General features: G+C 33.8%; 1 protein-coding gene across 1 annotated transcript in view; it reads left to right on the top strand.

The window, feature by feature from the left end:
• LOC121372623 (beta-1,4-N-acetylgalactosaminyltransferase bre-4-like) overlaps window positions 1–17,333 on the top strand; it is a 55,191-nt gene extending 37,858 nt beyond the window's left edge. The window contains exons 6-8 of the mRNA XM_041499048.1: window positions 3,970–4,074; window positions 6,564–6,702; window positions 16,538–17,333. Coding sequence (XP_041354982.1) covers window positions 3,970–4,074; window positions 6,564–6,702; window positions 16,538–16,546 — 253 coding nt within the window. The 3' untranslated portion in view covers window positions 16,547–17,333. The remainder of the gene's footprint in view (window positions 1–3,969; window positions 4,075–6,563; window positions 6,703–16,537) is intronic.
• The last annotated feature ends 246 nt before the right edge of the window (window positions 17,334–17,579 follow it).

Raw genomic sequence — 17,579 nt, 5'->3', positions numbered from 1 at the left:
GTCACAACGGGAATTGAATTGGAATTGTTCAACATGGTTCTGTACAGTTACTTTTTGTTTCAGACCTGATTTAAATATTCAACACATGGTAACAGTACTTTCTTTATGAGCAGTCATAACAAAGCTTTTGTACTTCACTAAACAAATTGTATCTGTTTTCCTTTTGAGTGTTTTGGTGGTGGTATAATATAACATGTTTTTTTAAAAGCGATCATAATGTATACTTTATTTAGGTACCGGCAGTCAAAATTTCATTTACTGATTTTCACTGTTAATATACATTTTTATAATACTGTAAAGAAATACAAGCATTTGACAAAAATAATTTTTTTAATGTCTATTATTTTTGAAGTTATGCCCGTTTTTCCAAAAACACAAATACAAATAGCGTTTTTATGCTATGGGGTGCACCTTTTGGCATGAAATAACATAAAATACAGATAAATGACAATTACTCTTTTATGATTATTAAAATGTATGTATTAATCTGTAACAAAAATAAATGAAATGGGTTTAATACAGTATTATTTATAAAGTGCTTTTTACCTGTAAAAATTAAAATTATATCGATAAAAAGGCACAAAAATGTGTCTCGACACCATTTTTATGGGGTCACAAAACAAAATGTAATGATGTTACAGGTCTAATGCATTACAAGTCATATGTATAACAAGTTATATAATATCTACCTATTTTTTTTCAGCTTTGTAGGAGTGTAACTTTATAAGTTACAGCTACTTGAAAATGACGTAATGTTAAAAATTGGGAGCGGAAAAAAAGGCCACAAAATGACGAAAATCTTAAATTTTCATAAATTTATAATTAAAAAAGTATTATAACTATGTACATGAAATTTGGCATGTGGATTGGGTATACACAGGACCAGCATCTGTGTTAAATTCATTGTTCAGATCTGATTATTTGTCATATAACATACCTGGAACTTTTTGTCCATTTTTCGAATTTGTCCATTGGAAAACATGTAGAAAAAATATTTACAACATAAAATAGTCACATTAGTCTTTTGCATTTAAACAGTGAGTTGAAAAGTAGTCTGGTATATACAGAATTAAAAATGTATCAACATATATGCCAATTTTGTTTTTTAACAATACATCTGTTTGTACAACAGATATTTCTTGCACAATTTTGAATACGCTTCCGAACATAGAACAGACCACATTCTACCATTTGATGTTGTCATCTCAATGTCACTGTCAAACACAAACACTGATGAGACAGTTTCAATTTCTTCAAGTCTTGGCCACTTAAACGTGTTTGATTGTATGCCACATTTTTGAAGAAATTTGACCTCTGCTTCTTCACTGTTTTTTACATTAACTACTTGCCCAATGAAATAGTCATTGTCATAGTATACAGCTATATACTGTCCCTGCTTACTGAAAGCAAATGTACCGAAGCAGCACTCATCAATGATGGTTTCATCCAAATCATCATCTTCATTTAACTCGTCATGTTGGTCCACAGTGTCTGTAGCTTCTTCCTCTACTGAATCCTGAACATCCACCAGAGGCGACTTGTCACCAAGAAATAACTTCAAGTTGCTTTTCAGAGTTTCAAGAGTTCCAGAAAGCTTCAGAAAAGGACTTTTGGCACCTAGTACAGTTTTTTGAAAGCGTATTTCATTTTTAATGGCTTCCTGTTTAGCTCTAACAAGGGTAATGTCCTGCAAAAATGTTTCAACTTCAGCAGAATTCAAACAAGGACCACCATGTCCTTTTACCTTGTCTGAAATCTCTCGTTTTGTGTTGGTAAGATCTGTTGCTTTTTTTTCCTTAATTTTCCTGTTTTCACATAAGATTTCTCTTCATTTGACAAGAATGCTTTTTTTTGCAGCTGCATATGCTTTTGTCTCAACCCATCAGATTTCAGAGAACAGATCCTCAGTAAGTCATCCTGTTCAACAGAAGTTTTGGAATCGAACCAGGCTGATGTTTTGTTTCTTTTCAACATGTTGATGGTACTATGATGGTGAATGGAAGCATGTCGACGTTTAAAAATACTGAAGTCCAAATCACCAAAGCATTCCTCTCCAATCAAATTTGTGATTTTGGAATGTTTCATTTTGTCAATGATTAGCTGATCTTCCACTTGATGGTTTCTACCACCTGGTAAGAAATCTACTAACTGTTGTTCAACAACTCCACGGTAAGCACCACTTAGTTTCTGATGTATGAGAAGAACTTTGTTTCTTTTGGTATCGCTGATGGCATAGAGGGCAGGAAACACGTTGCTCTTCACTGAAAGCCTAAACAGAGGTGGTGCATTTTCTATCAACAGCTCACATGCATCTTGTTCCCATCTGACAAAAGCTTCATGCATTTCCACTATGTAAATGTATAGGGTCAAATACTCGACATCCATACGCATCAACATCCAGTAAGGGCCTGTCACTTTTTGGTAAATTATACCAAGAGCAATGATGATAGCATCCAGTGAATCACATTTAGAATCAAACATAACACTTTCTTGTTTCAAGTTCAAGGTGGGCATGTAACTTTGAAGAAAGCTGATTAGGTCATCTCTATGATGATGTAGAGAGGCAGCTGCCTGAAAAAGATTGTTAAATCTGTTCGATTTGAAACTTGTGATTGTTGAATGAATCCCTTGCATGTTACAAAATGCTTCCCACATATCTTTGCATCCACTTTTCTCATCACCGCGAGGACCAAGTATGTCACAAGCTGTTCTAATGAATCGGGACCCTGCATTTTCTGAACTGGAGAATCTCTTGAATTTTTCCAAACAGTCCCGGCCAAATTTATGTTGCTGTTCCTTCTCCCATTCTTTTAAAACTTTGTCTGATGCGGTACTTAATCCAAGAAGAAAATGTGCATTGCAATGTAGGAATTCCATATTTTCATCGACCCCAAGAATACTTTTTCTCTTTTCATTGAAAGCTTTATTAAATGACTTCATAACACTAGCTCTGTCACTCATCAAACCTGTTAAATTTTTCAACATGGACTGAAAAATATGGTCTGCTTCACTATCATCATACAATGCAGCCAACTCATTCAACAAATTAAAAGCTACATCAACAAGAGTGTCTGTATCTTCTCTGCAGACTGGAGTAAACCCACATGACATCAATAACCTTTCATTATGAGTAGGTCTGTCAGCCGACAGTTGGTGCCCCACTACCTTACTGTGGTCTCTTGAAGTGCCATCAGAATGCAAATCAACATGAGATGATTTCAGGAGAGTTTCAGCCAGTTGACGCTTCGCTAGTATATGACCCGTATCCACGAATCGAAGGGATGATCTTTCTGATGGTATATCCTTGGAATCCAGCTCAACATGGAATACATTTTTGGCAACAATGTCAATAACAGACCCACAGTTTTTGCCCGACACCTCTGCCTGTCCAGTTAATCCAATGACACATTTTATGACATCTTTTGAGTATTTATTTGAGTTTTCTTCCCTCATTTGTAGTTGAACATTTTCTGTGCATGTGTCTGTCTGTAACTGATTTATTAGGTGTTCAATCCTTAACAGCAGGCATTGTTTTTCCTTTGTTTTCTTTTTAAGGTTTTGTCTGCAGTTTGACAGAAGTGTTTGTGTTCTTTTTAGTTGGTTTTTTAATTTAAGGACAGTATCATTGGAATTTGAGTGATTATTATTTAGACTTTTCTCTTTCTTTCTTAATTTGTAGTCCTACCTTTTCAATCTCTTGTAGTATGATGAATGTCTGATTTTTGCCAATTCTTGAGAAGTTTATTACTTTTTAAAAACTATATTTGTTAAAATTCAAATAGATTTCTAAAGTTTTTCTATTTAGTCATGTGTTATTGTTTTTCTTAGTATTTTGCTGTTTGTTACTTATAATAAAATGAGTATATACATTTGTTTTTATACTTGAAGCATTATAGATAAATAATATGTGCAAAATTTGCATTTGCTGAATTGTGTCAATTTAATATGAGTAAAATGTTGTACTTACAGGATTGTACAAAATGGACTTAAGATTATCCGGTATCCATTAACAATAGCTCGGTACAAAATGATAAAGCATGGCCGAGAGAAAACGAATGAAGTTAATAAGAGCAGGTAAAAGTGACAGACAGTTTCATTTTAATTTATGTTTTTTAATCGAAAAACACATTAGGAAGGTACCATTTTAATAACTTTTTCTCATATTGTCATTTAAAAAGTTATGTAAATTTTACCTAAATAATGTTCATGTGTGAAAAGGTAAGTATTATTTTTGTGGGTTTTTTTTCAATTTTTATGATATTTTTAAAGTAGTAGTTGTTTAAATTTACACATATAATTGATAAAGTCTTTCTTACTTGCCTCCAGTTATAGACGTCCATGTTACTTTTGATCAATGATAACCCCTATGAATACAGTAGACTGTCCCGAAAGACTTGTTTGATTGTTTTGTCGGTAATTAACTGAACATACAACATGCTATTGATTAAATAAATCAAATGCTGTATTTATGTAAGCAGCTTCATTTTGATGATTCAGACTATTTATGACTGGCAATAATGTGCATTGCATAACATCAAAATATATGTATACATGTTTATCAAAAGTATTCTTTTAGATGATCCTTCTGTAACTTAAGGTAATTTTGTTTTTTAAAAATTTATATCGCTAATTTGTCACTAATTTGGATTTCACTAAATTTTAAGATTGCTAATATTTTATTCATGATTAACCATGTGGATGCAGTGGGTTTCTTATTTCATTGGTTAGAGAATAACAAATGGATATATTTGTTCTGAATGAGTGAGTGCTGTGTTTAAATAACAACATGTACATTTTAAAAGAATTTATCAACAAATAACAATCACAAATTTGTGACTGTTACCAAAAAATGGCAAACAATTTTTATAACTTTAAATTTAACAGCTTACTTAGTTAAAAGTAGACAAAAGTCAGTTTCTAACATCCTTTTCTTGACCTGTTTTTCATACTGATGTCCTATTTGATAATATTAAGTGTTTTAGGAATGTTGTCCTGTCAGAATAGAGTAAATTATATAGGGTGCACACCACGAAATCAAATCCCATAGTTGACAATTGTAACATGTATGTGGCTAAAACTCCTCCATGCAGTGCATCAATCAACATATACACCATGGATATAAATACTACCACCCCTCACCCTTAAAGTAAATCAAAAACAATTGTTAGAGGGTGTATACTACCAAATAAAATCCCATAGACGACAATAGTAACATATGCGGCTAAAACTCCTACCTGCAACGTATCAACCGACATAAACGCCACGGATATAAATACTACCACCCCTTACACTTAAAGTGAATCAGAAAAAAATGGGGGTCAAGCTGCTCGTTTCTGAGATAACGGGTAGCGTCTATGACTACCCTAGTTTCGCACAAAATTTGAGTACTTTTTTTTACAGGTACCCCATACATGTTTCAAGCACAAGGCTACTTGACACATTGGTACTAGATGAAATAAAATTGCACATTTATTTTACCCAGATGAAACTATTATTTTTTACAACCAACACACTCACATTTATAACCAATCACAGGACTTGTGGTGTTCACTTCTCTATCAAAAGTTCGGTGCACCTCGAACTTTGACCCAGCCGGAAGTTATTTGGTATAGTACTACCTAGAAGGACTGCAGTCAAAAAAAAAATATCAAGTTGTATTTAAAAAGAAATTTGGACTACGGTCGACAACAGTTAATTTTGGCACTCTTGTTTTGGCTTTGTTCACAATAAATATAACATATCTTTCACTGAAAATCCCTGCTGCATACAATTTTTAATCACATGGATTTTTCAAATGCAGTCAGGTGCATTAGTAAAGTTGAAACTAAACATTTTACATTGGAATTTTCCCACTGTTCTTAAAACAAAAATGTCATGTACCCAGTTTATTGGTGGTGATAGGCGATGCAAATTAAGATCACTGGAATATTGACGTCATTCAAATTCAGAATTAGCTATATTATTACAATGCTTCGCCACATTCAAATAAAAACTGTACCATACTTTGACTCCTGTCAAAATGGTTATGAGAGCAGGCAATGCAGTTTACATATTGGTATGTTTTTATTTGTTATAATTTTAGACAAAATATTAAATTTAAGTTTTTAAAGATGAAATAAATAAAACATACCATTCATCAAATATATCACATCAATAATTACCATTATATGCTATATTTATTGTGTATGAAGCCAAAACAACAGTGCAAAAAGTGACTGTTGTCAACCTTAGCCAAAATTTCTTCCTAAATATATTTTGATTTTTTTTGTACTTCATCTTTATAGGCAGTGGAAATCACGAATTCACTAGCCCTGTGGGTTTTTTGAACATTTGTCAAAGCCTGACTGGTAATCAAAGGCAGTGATATGTCCTGTATGTGAGAAATAGGCTTATAAAAAATCTCTTGCTGCTTTTAAAAAAAATCAGAGTAGCCTTTGTGGTGATAGAAGAGTTCCTATCTCTTTAATAAGTGTCGAAGAAAGCTACAGCATACATGTACATGTTCGACACCAAATCGCTAAAGTTTAAAAAATGTCGTTAAACAAATATTCTTTTCTTTTCAGGTTTGCTTTGCTTAATTCAGCAAAGAAGCGGATGAAGGTAGATGGGCTGAACAGTTTGAAGTATACAGTTAATGCAATAGAATTTCGCCCACTTTACACACTGATTAACGTGTTGATTGATGAAAAATATATTATGAAGGTAATTGTCAGACCTGAATAATTAAATATCTGTTACATTCATTGCAATTAATCCCATTGGTCCAGTCGTAGCAACGCATGTTTGTTCATTTCTCGATGAACGTAAATATAATGTCAGGGAATGTCATGTCTGATGACATCACTTTATAGTGGTAATTTGTCTTACTTAGCATTATTGTTGAAGAACGAAACAATTGTTCAAAATAAAATATGAACTTTTAGTGTTATTATTAGTATGTTTGAAATTTAATTATAAGTATTGTTTGTTATTTCTTTTATGTTCATCTGGGTATGGACCAGAAAAATCGGCTTCACCAATTCACAGTTTGTGAAGGATTTTTTTGTTCATACCTTGATGAACATAACGGAAATAACAGACATTCCATAATTAAACATGAAGGATAATCGAGACATATTTAGTTTTATTCCTATTGTCATTCAACACATCTTGGTTCACATGAAATGGATAATATTGGGAGGGCACATGTAATGAATTTGCTGCCACTGTGAGATGTTTCCTACTGATATAATCTTGTTAACAACTCAAATCACACATTAAATACATTTCTTACACACCCGTTGATAAGAACATTGGTCCGTTATTTTGATAACACATACTTGTATGTGCTATAAAATTTTAAAGACATACAACTGGCTGCTCCGAGGTTGTAATCAGGTCACCAATGCATACCATCCAATGAAAAACACCCTGTGCTTTTGCATGTTGGATACGTTTTCTAACAACTCCTTGTAAGATAAATTATTTGTATCTAATTGCCACTCATGTAGTATGCTCAGTTTTTTAATTGAGAATATCGTTATGTTGCTGATGGTTCTAATGATAATGGTAAGAAAAACACTCCTTATTTAGTCTTAAATTTGTTACAGTAGCAGCAAACTCAATATAGTGTTTTTAATGTCAGTGAATTTGAACATTTACATTATCTGTATTCCTCGTACAATTTCACTGGGTTACATTGGTTACAAGCAGCAGTTTTGAGTAATGAGCAAAATTATAAAACATGCTCCTCTTTGAATGATAAAAGGATAGTCCCTTGTTAAATATCCTATACAACTGATTGTGGTATCTATATGTGAACATTATGGTGAACATTTTGCATGTTTTGTTCACTATACAATAGATTCAATTCATACAGCTAATGCAAACATTTACAACAGGAGTTATATCCCCTGCTAAAATTTACCACATACAGTTTGATATTCATTATTATTATTATTTTCCCAGTATATATATATATATATATATTCATTGTCCCAGCCAATGTCTTTGGTACCTGTCATTAAATGAACTTGGTACAGTTATTGTGTCTCAGTATATACATACAAGTCTTATAACTGATTAAACTAACTCTCTCATATTGGATACATAGAGGTTATTACCAGAGTGTTTTTATATTGACGATACCGAAATACACGAGGGTAATAATCTCTTTATCATATAAGCTCAAGCTTAATACAACATGTTTTTGTAAACTGTACACGCAACTTTAATTCCAGTCCACCATTACTAGATATTCAAATGACATAAGAATATGTGGTGCGGTATATTTTTGAATGGAAATGACGACAAACTCGAATGACGTCATTTTGGATGTCCTTACATCAAAATAAAGTTATGCCTAACGTTTTTTGTTTTCTGAACGCTGGACATCTTTCAGTGTCAAATTGCCATTGAAATCTTTTTATTTCATGACTATGAATGCATACGTCAATCATGGAGTGTCACTCAAGTACGTTTGCTTAAATGTCAATAAACCTAGTGCCGAGACCTTGACTAATTTACATCTAATTTGCAAAGTTATCAAATTCTTAAAAATATCACATACTTTGATTGCACTGAAAATGTAAGATATTATATGATAAATGTTTATCTTCACCTAATAAAGCATTTAAATATTCTGTGTCATTAACCATCAGTATAGTTAGTTCTGTTGAACACCTTGATTTCTCTCAAAATGATAGTCTCATTTTTTAAAATGTCCGTTTTACTGGTGCATTGTTTAATTTTTTTATTCTTGCAAAACTCAAACTTGTACATTTTCACTATGAAATGATGTTCAGTTTGTCATCTGCCTTGATGAAACATACCAGTCTCACAGATTTTTAAACTATAGAATGTACAATCAAACAGGTCAGACACATCAAAAGAATGTCAGTATGGTGAAGACTGCATTTACTTGTGACCTACATGTAGATAACATGTAATAGGCAACAGGACCCCAACCCCCAACCCCCTAAAAAATAAAACCCAAAAAACTAAGTAAAAATCCATACCAAATACTATAATGGTTTTAAATGTTATTGTGAGGTTTATGAATGTATGATCTTGACAATGATAGGATGGTCATTTTTCTTTAAAATTTAAAAAACATGTTTTCAATATGTACAAAATTCATATTATAATAAATATGACTTTATTATATTAAAAATAGCTAAATAGGTATCATGTGACCATGCAATTAGCAGTAAATGCCTGTAAATCTATTTTTATATATTTAATTACCTTCTGTTGCCTAGTTTTAGTACAAATCTAAAATTAAAAGTGTTTTGATTACTTTCAATCTTTTTAAAATAATTAAATTGAAATAATGTTATAAATATGAAAAAAATACAGTATTGACATTTTGTTTTACTTGTTGAAGCCGAGAGCAGTGGATCTATTAATGAGAATGCTTTGCATTAATTTGTTCTACTTAAAGGCGCTCAATCACAGATTTAGTGGGCCTTATTTCTCTAAATATGGATTATAAATGACAATTACATTAATTTGGATTACCATATCTTGCTATTGCATCACCCAAAACATTTTAATTGAACCACGATTGAGGGAATCCTATGGCAACCTGTGAGCAGCTTCGTTTTTAAAAATTGTAACTCTTTTATTAGGAGTCTAAAATGTACGACAAAACTGAGTATTGATGAGGCTATATATTCGACAGCCGTGTAAAGTACATTTGAATTGTATATACAGTGTACGGCTGCCGTAGAGACTTTAAAATAATTTAAAATATATTATTTCTTGACAAACCTCCCCCTCTCCCACCCCCCCAAAAAATATAACAAACAAAAAAACTTTTTGATTATTATTATTATTTGTTTTTTGGTTTATTTTAATTTTTTATTGTTTTTATTTATTTATTTATTTTTTAGGGGGGTGGGGGGGGGTGTCTTTTTTTTTTTTTTTACGGAGCTAGGCCTCAGATTACAGTTATCTTCCCATTTGGTTGTCCAAAATCCGGAAGTTTGACCGCGCAAGTAGTCTGCTGTTTGACTGTGATTATTTCATGGCAGACAGCTATGAAGTGGCAACTGTTTGACTGAAGTGACAGGGGATAGCATGTAGTTTGTAAACATGTGTAACTTGTTGACATTGAAGACTTGTTTGTGGTAATTCCGGCCCATGCAAAAGTAGTGCTTTTTGTGTAAAATGGGTGTACTCCGGCCTGGTTTAGAGGGTGTGTCTGTTTAAACCAATATGCTGGGAGAAAGAGCTGGACAACAGAGGTTGTCCTTTTCAGGGTATGTGTCCCCCATGCAGGCAAAGGTACATACAAAACTTCACGGGCCTGCTGATATTAATAAAAATGTTATAGCCACTAAGGCTATATAGAAACATATAGCGAAATTAATTGTGGTCTGAGGCCTGATATAGTTCACACATTACACCGGTTAAATGCTTGATTCTGATGAAAGTATTATAACCAGAGAGGTGAAATTACACAGACTGATTGTGCATACCACAAGGAATATGAAAACTAATTTATTTATTTTCTAAATATTTTATTAAATTAAAAAAACATTTTTTTGAATTTATTAAAAATTAAAATTAAAATTTTCAACTTTTAAATTTCAGTATCCTCCAAAATAGCATAAAATGACCTCTGATGTTACTACAGGTTGTTGCAATATTTTTTAACAATTTTGAGCTAATAATTTGGTAAAAAAGAGCAAAAGTTGGATTTTGTTAGTCAATATTGAGATTTTAATTTTTTTTACATATTGAATTTTAATGAGTTTCTCAATTATTGCAATTGGACAGAAGATCTAAATATAATGAATATATCACTACTAAATGTAATTAAACACTTTAAATAAATAGTATACAGTTTTTAACAAGATTAAGTACTCTAATAATACATTTCACCTACATTTATGTAAATTACACACTTCAGTAATTTTTCAAAAATGGTCTTTTATCCTTAGAAAATCTAATAGGCTAATATTCTATGCTGTCTGAATGTATTTATTGTGTTCAGTAATCAGATGCTGGTATACTTGTCAAGTTTATTGCAGAAAATGTGCCAAAAAGGTTAACATTTGGCTTGTAATACATATGGCAGAATAATCCATAATCCATATTCAGTGGTCATTACTACAAACATCCTTCCAATCAAGAAATACTACACTGAGGTATCCCAGACACTGGCACATGACTACACTTGTTAACAATTATCACTGGAAACTGAAAAATATGGTGCAAGTACCTCTTGGTAGGATTTATATCAGCATTTTGTGACAAAATCTTCATTTTCAAAGTTGTCGTCAACAAAACAAATATTATGGTGTATACCTAAGTAATATCTGTAGGGCATATTCATATTAATATGCATTTATATGGACTGTTTTGCCTTTTACAAAGTGGCTACATGTCTAATACAGTAAATGAAGTAGATTAAGTAAATACAGCAGGTCAAAATTGAATATGTGGCCTATCATGTCTAATTTTCCCTGAAATTAGTGTGTAAACATTTGTTGCAAATGGCCCCAATTTTGTGACTTTCACCATCCCTCTGACACATTTCTAATGTATCATGAATTCAGTCACCATATCTTTACTAAGCCTCCACTTATCATATCTAAAATGCAAAATTTTACAGTTTTAGATTTTTTTGTTTTTCAGAAATTTAAATTTAAGTTTAATATTTAATTAAAAATGAAGTAAAATCTAATGATTGATTTTTTTTCCTTTAAATATTTCAAAATCTTTCCAAGACAACACTGTGCAGATAGAACATATGTAGAAGAAAAAATAGCTGCTCATTGTATGAAGAAATTCCAAAATTTGATAAAGTTATTACATTTTGAAGTTGGTGTCCCTCAAGTTTCCATTGCTAAAATTGGCCATGGCAAGGCACTGTGGTAGGTGTTTTAACACAGCCTCTGTATACTCTCAGTTTAAAGGTGACATACCGATACTTACCGAGCATTGCTTTAATATGTATATCATTGGAATGCATTAATGTGGGCCAGTTTTTAGGGGAAAAAATGGACTGATAGGCCTCAGATTACAGTTATCTTCCCATTTGGTTGTCCAAAATCCGGAAGTTTGACCGCGCAAGTAGTCTGCTGTTTGACTGTGATTATTTCATGGCAGACAGCTATGAAGTGGCAACTGTTTGACTGAAGTGACAGGGGATAGCATGTAGTTTGTAAACATGTGTAACTTGTTGACATTGAAGACTTGTTTGTGGTAATTCCGGCCCATGCAAAAGTAGTGCTTTTTGTGTAAAATGGGTGTACTCCGGCCTGGTTTAGAGGGTGTGTCTGTTTAAACCAATATGCTGGGAGAAAGAGCTGGACAACAGGGGTTGTCCTTTTCAGGGTATGTGTCCCCCATGCAGGCAAAGGTACATACAAAACTTCACGGGCCTGCTGATATTAATAAAAATGTTATAGCCACTAAGGCTATATAGAAACATATAGCGAAATTAATTGTGGTCTGAGGCCAGCTATCGTACAGAGGACCACTGTGAGCATGTGTGCAGGAATTTTAGCAAGGGGGTGTCTAGACTGAGGTGAGCAGTGTTTATAGGGGTTGACACGCTCCGCCAGACAATTATCGGGAAAACCCCCCAGAAAACAAAATTTGCTTAAGCAGGGGATTCAGCAAGCGATTATTATTATTATTATTATTATTTATTTTAATTTTATTAATTTTGGGGAGATGAGGGGGAGCGAGGGTTATTTTGTTGTTTAATTTGTTTGTTGTTGGTTTTTTGTTTGTTTGTTTGTTTGTTTGTTTTTGTTGGGTTTTTTTTTACGGAGTTCCGTACACAGTACCACTGCAGACGCATGTGCAGGGATTTTAGAATGGGGAGGGGGTCTACACGGAGGCGAGCAATGTTTATGGTGAGGGGTCGAGACATGTTCCCTGAAAAATGTATCACAAAAAAAAAAAATTGTACAAGGAGATGGGTATGTGCCACCTGCAAAGACAAAAAAACACTGTGGCACAATAATGTCCTGCATTACTAGAAAATGAAGCCTTGTCTATTTGTTTACTAGTATGTTGATTACAATGTCGTGTCAATAAAATTGACTTCATTATGTACATCTAATTTGAAGTTATCAAATTTAGAACGTAAAAATATGGCTTGTGCCCCCTCCCATATACATGTATACACACACACATATATATATATATATATATATATATATATATATATATATTATTTCTGGGGGAGAGCCCCCATACCCCCTATCGACTGCTGTTGCATTCAGCAAACACATTGTAAATATTTAATCTCATAGCGCCATACCCCAAAAATTCTTTCCGGCAGAAACACTGGGTAGGTATCTATGGAAAGCGTACACAAAAGGGTCCGCTAGATTCATATTCAACCCCCATTCCCCTGTTTGTACTTAGTATGTATTCCTCTTGTTCCAAGTGGTTCGGCAATATGGATTAATCAAATACTTATTTACTGCCTATATACATTTTTGCTGTGAATATAAGCAGCCTTCATTAGCAAAGGCCATATACATGGCCGTCTTTTATATAGCCACTTCGTATATAAACACTGTCTAGTTCACAGTCTTCTTTAAAAATGTAATAATTCCTATTCCAAGCCAGTTGTAATTACCCATGGAGTTATAGCATATTTTATATAATAATAAATTTGACAAACTGAAAAATTAATGCGGTGTTTAGATGTTTAGATTTTTCCGCGAACAACAAACAATAAATTTATCTATACATGCAAAGGCCTAACTAGTTGGATCGTCACCGTTTAAAATGCTTCTGTTGCTAAAATAAATTAATGTATAAGCTTATTATCATTCAGTACATGTTTATATATTTTTTTATAACTTATTTTCATTGTTTTTCTGTCGAGTTGCCCTACGTCACATAGGAGGGTCAAGCGTTCTCGATCGTTACACGAGCTTGGCAAATCGTTTTGACAATGCAGTTATTTGAGGGTTGCCCATCACGTGACTATAAAAATAATACGTCACACCTCTTCGCTCCAAATAGCCGTTATTTTTTCCTGAATTATGGACCGTTGACATAATTCAATTATTTTTTTATAAAATATCAGTAATTAGTGGGTTATGGTAGTTATGTAGATGGTTAAATAAAGTACTTTTAGCGACAAATCAAATGTATATATTTTAAGATAATACTTTGTTACGTCATTAATTAGGTCAACCATCCGTGACAGAGCGCCTTTAACATACTTCACTGTAATCTAGTCTACTTCTGTATTCTGGCTTACTGTTGGATTAACCTTCTGACTACGGGATTAATTAGGTCAACCATCCGTGACAGAGCGCCTTTAACATACTTCACTGTAATCTAGTCTACTTCTGTATTCTGGCTTACTGTTGGATTAACCTTCTGACTACGGGATTAATTAGGTCAACCATCCGTGACAGAGCGCCTTTAACATACTTCACTGTAATCTAGTCTACTTCTGTATTCTGGCTTACTGTTGGATTAACCTTCTGACTACGGGATTAATTAGGTCAACCATCCGTGACAGAGCGCCTTTAACATACTTCACTGTAATCTAGTCTACTTCTGTATTCTGGCTTACTGTTGGATTAACCTTCTGACTACGGGATTAATTAGGTCAACCATCCGTGACAGAGCGCCTTTAACATACTTCACTGTAATCTAGTCTACTTCTGTATTCTGGCTTACTGTTGGATTAACCTTCTGACTACGGGATTAATTAGGTCAACCATCCGTGACAGAGCGCCTTTAACATACTTCACTGTAATCTAGTCTACTTCTGTATTCTGGCTTACTGTTGGATTAACCTTCTGATTACGGGATTAATTAGGTCAACCATCCGTGACAGAGCGCCTTTAACATACTTCACTGTAATCTAGTCTACTTCTGTATTCTGGCTTACTGTTGGATTAACCTTCTGACTACGGGATTAATTTTTGACAAAAAACTCGTTGGTGGGGAACAAATTTATAACTTTTACTCACTAGTTTCCACTTAAAATTTTATTAATACATCAAATAATGTCTGTATAAAGTATTATTTTCATGGGTTTTCTCATTTATATGATATTTTAGATCAGTTAATGTTGGTTAAACTTAGGCAGAAAATCAATAAAATCATATTTTCTTAAGCACATTTGTAGCCACATGTCCAGTATTTATGCCCATTATTCCCAATAACTGTGTGTACTGACCAGAATTGTTTTTGGAAACAAACTACAAATTCACATCTCAATATTGTGTGATTTTCGTTGTTGGTGAAACAGTCACATTTATTATAAAATTAGCTGTTATAATCAGCTATCACTTCCTAAAAATTACCGCGACATTCCACCATTGTTGTCAAGGGAAATATTTTCCGAAAACCACCTTTTCAACTCATGTAAAACTAAAACGACCATTATCAAAAATAGTCTCGATCTGTGTTCTGTTATTATTTCTGGTCAGTACCATGTGCCAATGAATATGAACGAGTGTGTGTACTGTATGTGGGTATACAGTGTGTCAGCTTGTATGACATGGTGTCAGATATTTTGCCTGCAATAGTTAGAAGGACCCGGCGTCGTTGTAGGCCATCGGTCTACAGGCTGGTAGGTACTGGGTTCGGATCCCAGTCGAAGCATGGGATTTTTAATCCAGATACCGACTCCAAACCCTGAGTGAGTGCTCCGCAAGGCTCAATGGGTAGGTGTAAACCACTTGCACCGACCAGTGATCCATAACTGGTTCAACAAAGGCCATGGTTTGTGCTATCCTGCCTGTGGGAAGCGCAAATAAAAGATCCCTTGCTGCTAATCGGAAGAGTAGCCCATGTAGTGGCGACAGCGGGTTTCCTCTCAAAATCTGTTAAAAAAATGTGTTGAGTGCGTCGTTAAATAAAACATTTCTTTCTAGTAAGAAAGTTAAACAAAACAAAACGGGCGAACTTGAAAGATACTCACCTGGGTTGTTAGATTTGTATGGTCAAACTGTCTCTGTGGACCCATTGCAAGATTAGGTGTTTTCCCTGTTGCAAACAGTGCTTAACAAACAGTGTACCAAATGCTGTGACATGCACTGTCCCATCTGTCGAAAAGTGCATATAAAAGATCCCTTGCTGCTAATGGAAAAATGTAACTTAGGTTTCTTCTGTGTTAGAATGACCAAATGTTTGATATCCAGTAGCCAGTGATTAATAAATCAATGTGATCTCTTGGTGTCGTTAAATAACAAACTAAATAAAACAAAACAAATGTCTTATCTTTTTTATCTTAGTTTAGAGGGAAATTGCAGATAGCTGGCCACATGGATAGCATTTCTTGTTTTAGTGTCGTCTAATATTGTGGCAGTGCCCAGTCTATGCTGGTAAAAACATATTACATGAAACAATGAACAAGAATTAGAGTACAATAATACAGGATGTTCTCCTGCTAGACAAAAAGGACACTTATAAACTAAAAAGGACACTTCTAAACTAAAAAGGACACTTCTTTGCAATTTATGTCTTCCCTCTTACCACATTCCCTTCTAATTTTATGTATACAATATTTGGTTTAGGCATAATGTGTTTTTACTAATAATATATGTTATTTGTTTTCCAGTCCAGATGATGACTGAAATGATCACATATCATGCGTTGAATTTGGAGGCTGTGAAAGAGATCAACATGTCTGTGATACATAATAACAAGTGTTATCAGCACTGTAGTGAAACAGGTGTTATCAGCACTGTAGTGAAACAGGTGTTATCTACTGGACTACGCCTCTGTTGACTGCTGTGTGTTATCAGGTGTGCCTGGGAGTTTTTGTTCATTATTACGTATGTTAAGAAGAAAACAACTGCCATGTTTTCCACGTCGTGTACAAAAGCTGGGTTTTATCAATTCAGTGCTCATTGCCTGAGGTGGTATATTTAATGTTTATCTACAGGCCACTGAGAATTAAAATTTGGTGTAACCCATGTATGATTACACAAAACTACTTCAGGTAGCCTATTTGAGTTTACGTAACCTGTTACGACCATCTAACTCGTGTCCTTTAATATGCCTCTGAAAAATAGGTTACTTGAAATAAAAACTTGTGAAAGTAATGTGTTAATGAAAGAATAATTGAAGCAATTTTCAAAGGTTTGGGCTGTCCTTTTCCTTATTCTTGAGTTGTTGATGGTATTTACTAACCCACAGAAGAAAATGGAAATATGATGTGACCATTATTTGTAGATGCTAGCCATGCTGTTGATACTAACATTGATGTCCATGCAGTCATGACTGTGCTGTTGCTACTGAATGTTGAATATTTTTAATACCCAGAGCAGATACCAGGGCTCGAAATGCAGTGTTAGTACATGCACCGGTGCATGCTGATTTTTGCGTGTGCATGTAACTTTTAAAACTGGGTGCACGCGGTGCATGCTAATATTTTTCAAGTACTGTGTATTGCATATACTAGTATCCTGTTGTCTACCAGATTCAGACTAAAGTTGTTGAATTTTGCGTATGCATTTCGTAATCTGTTCGCCACATGAAAACGATAACTTTTATTTTATGGGTGCATCCATTTTGTATCCCATAATCCTACTTACAACAATGGAGCCCTTTCGGTAATTTCCGTGAAATATATTTGCGAAAATTGCCGGCAATATCTC

This window comes from Gigantopelta aegis, chromosome 4 (assembly GCF_016097555.1).
Source record: "Gigantopelta aegis isolate Gae_Host chromosome 4, Gae_host_genome, whole genome shotgun sequence".
Classification (NCBI taxonomy): Eukaryota; Metazoa; Mollusca; class Gastropoda; order Neomphalida; family Peltospiridae; genus Gigantopelta; species Gigantopelta aegis.
This window is presented reverse-complemented; position numbering and strand designations above follow the sequence as displayed.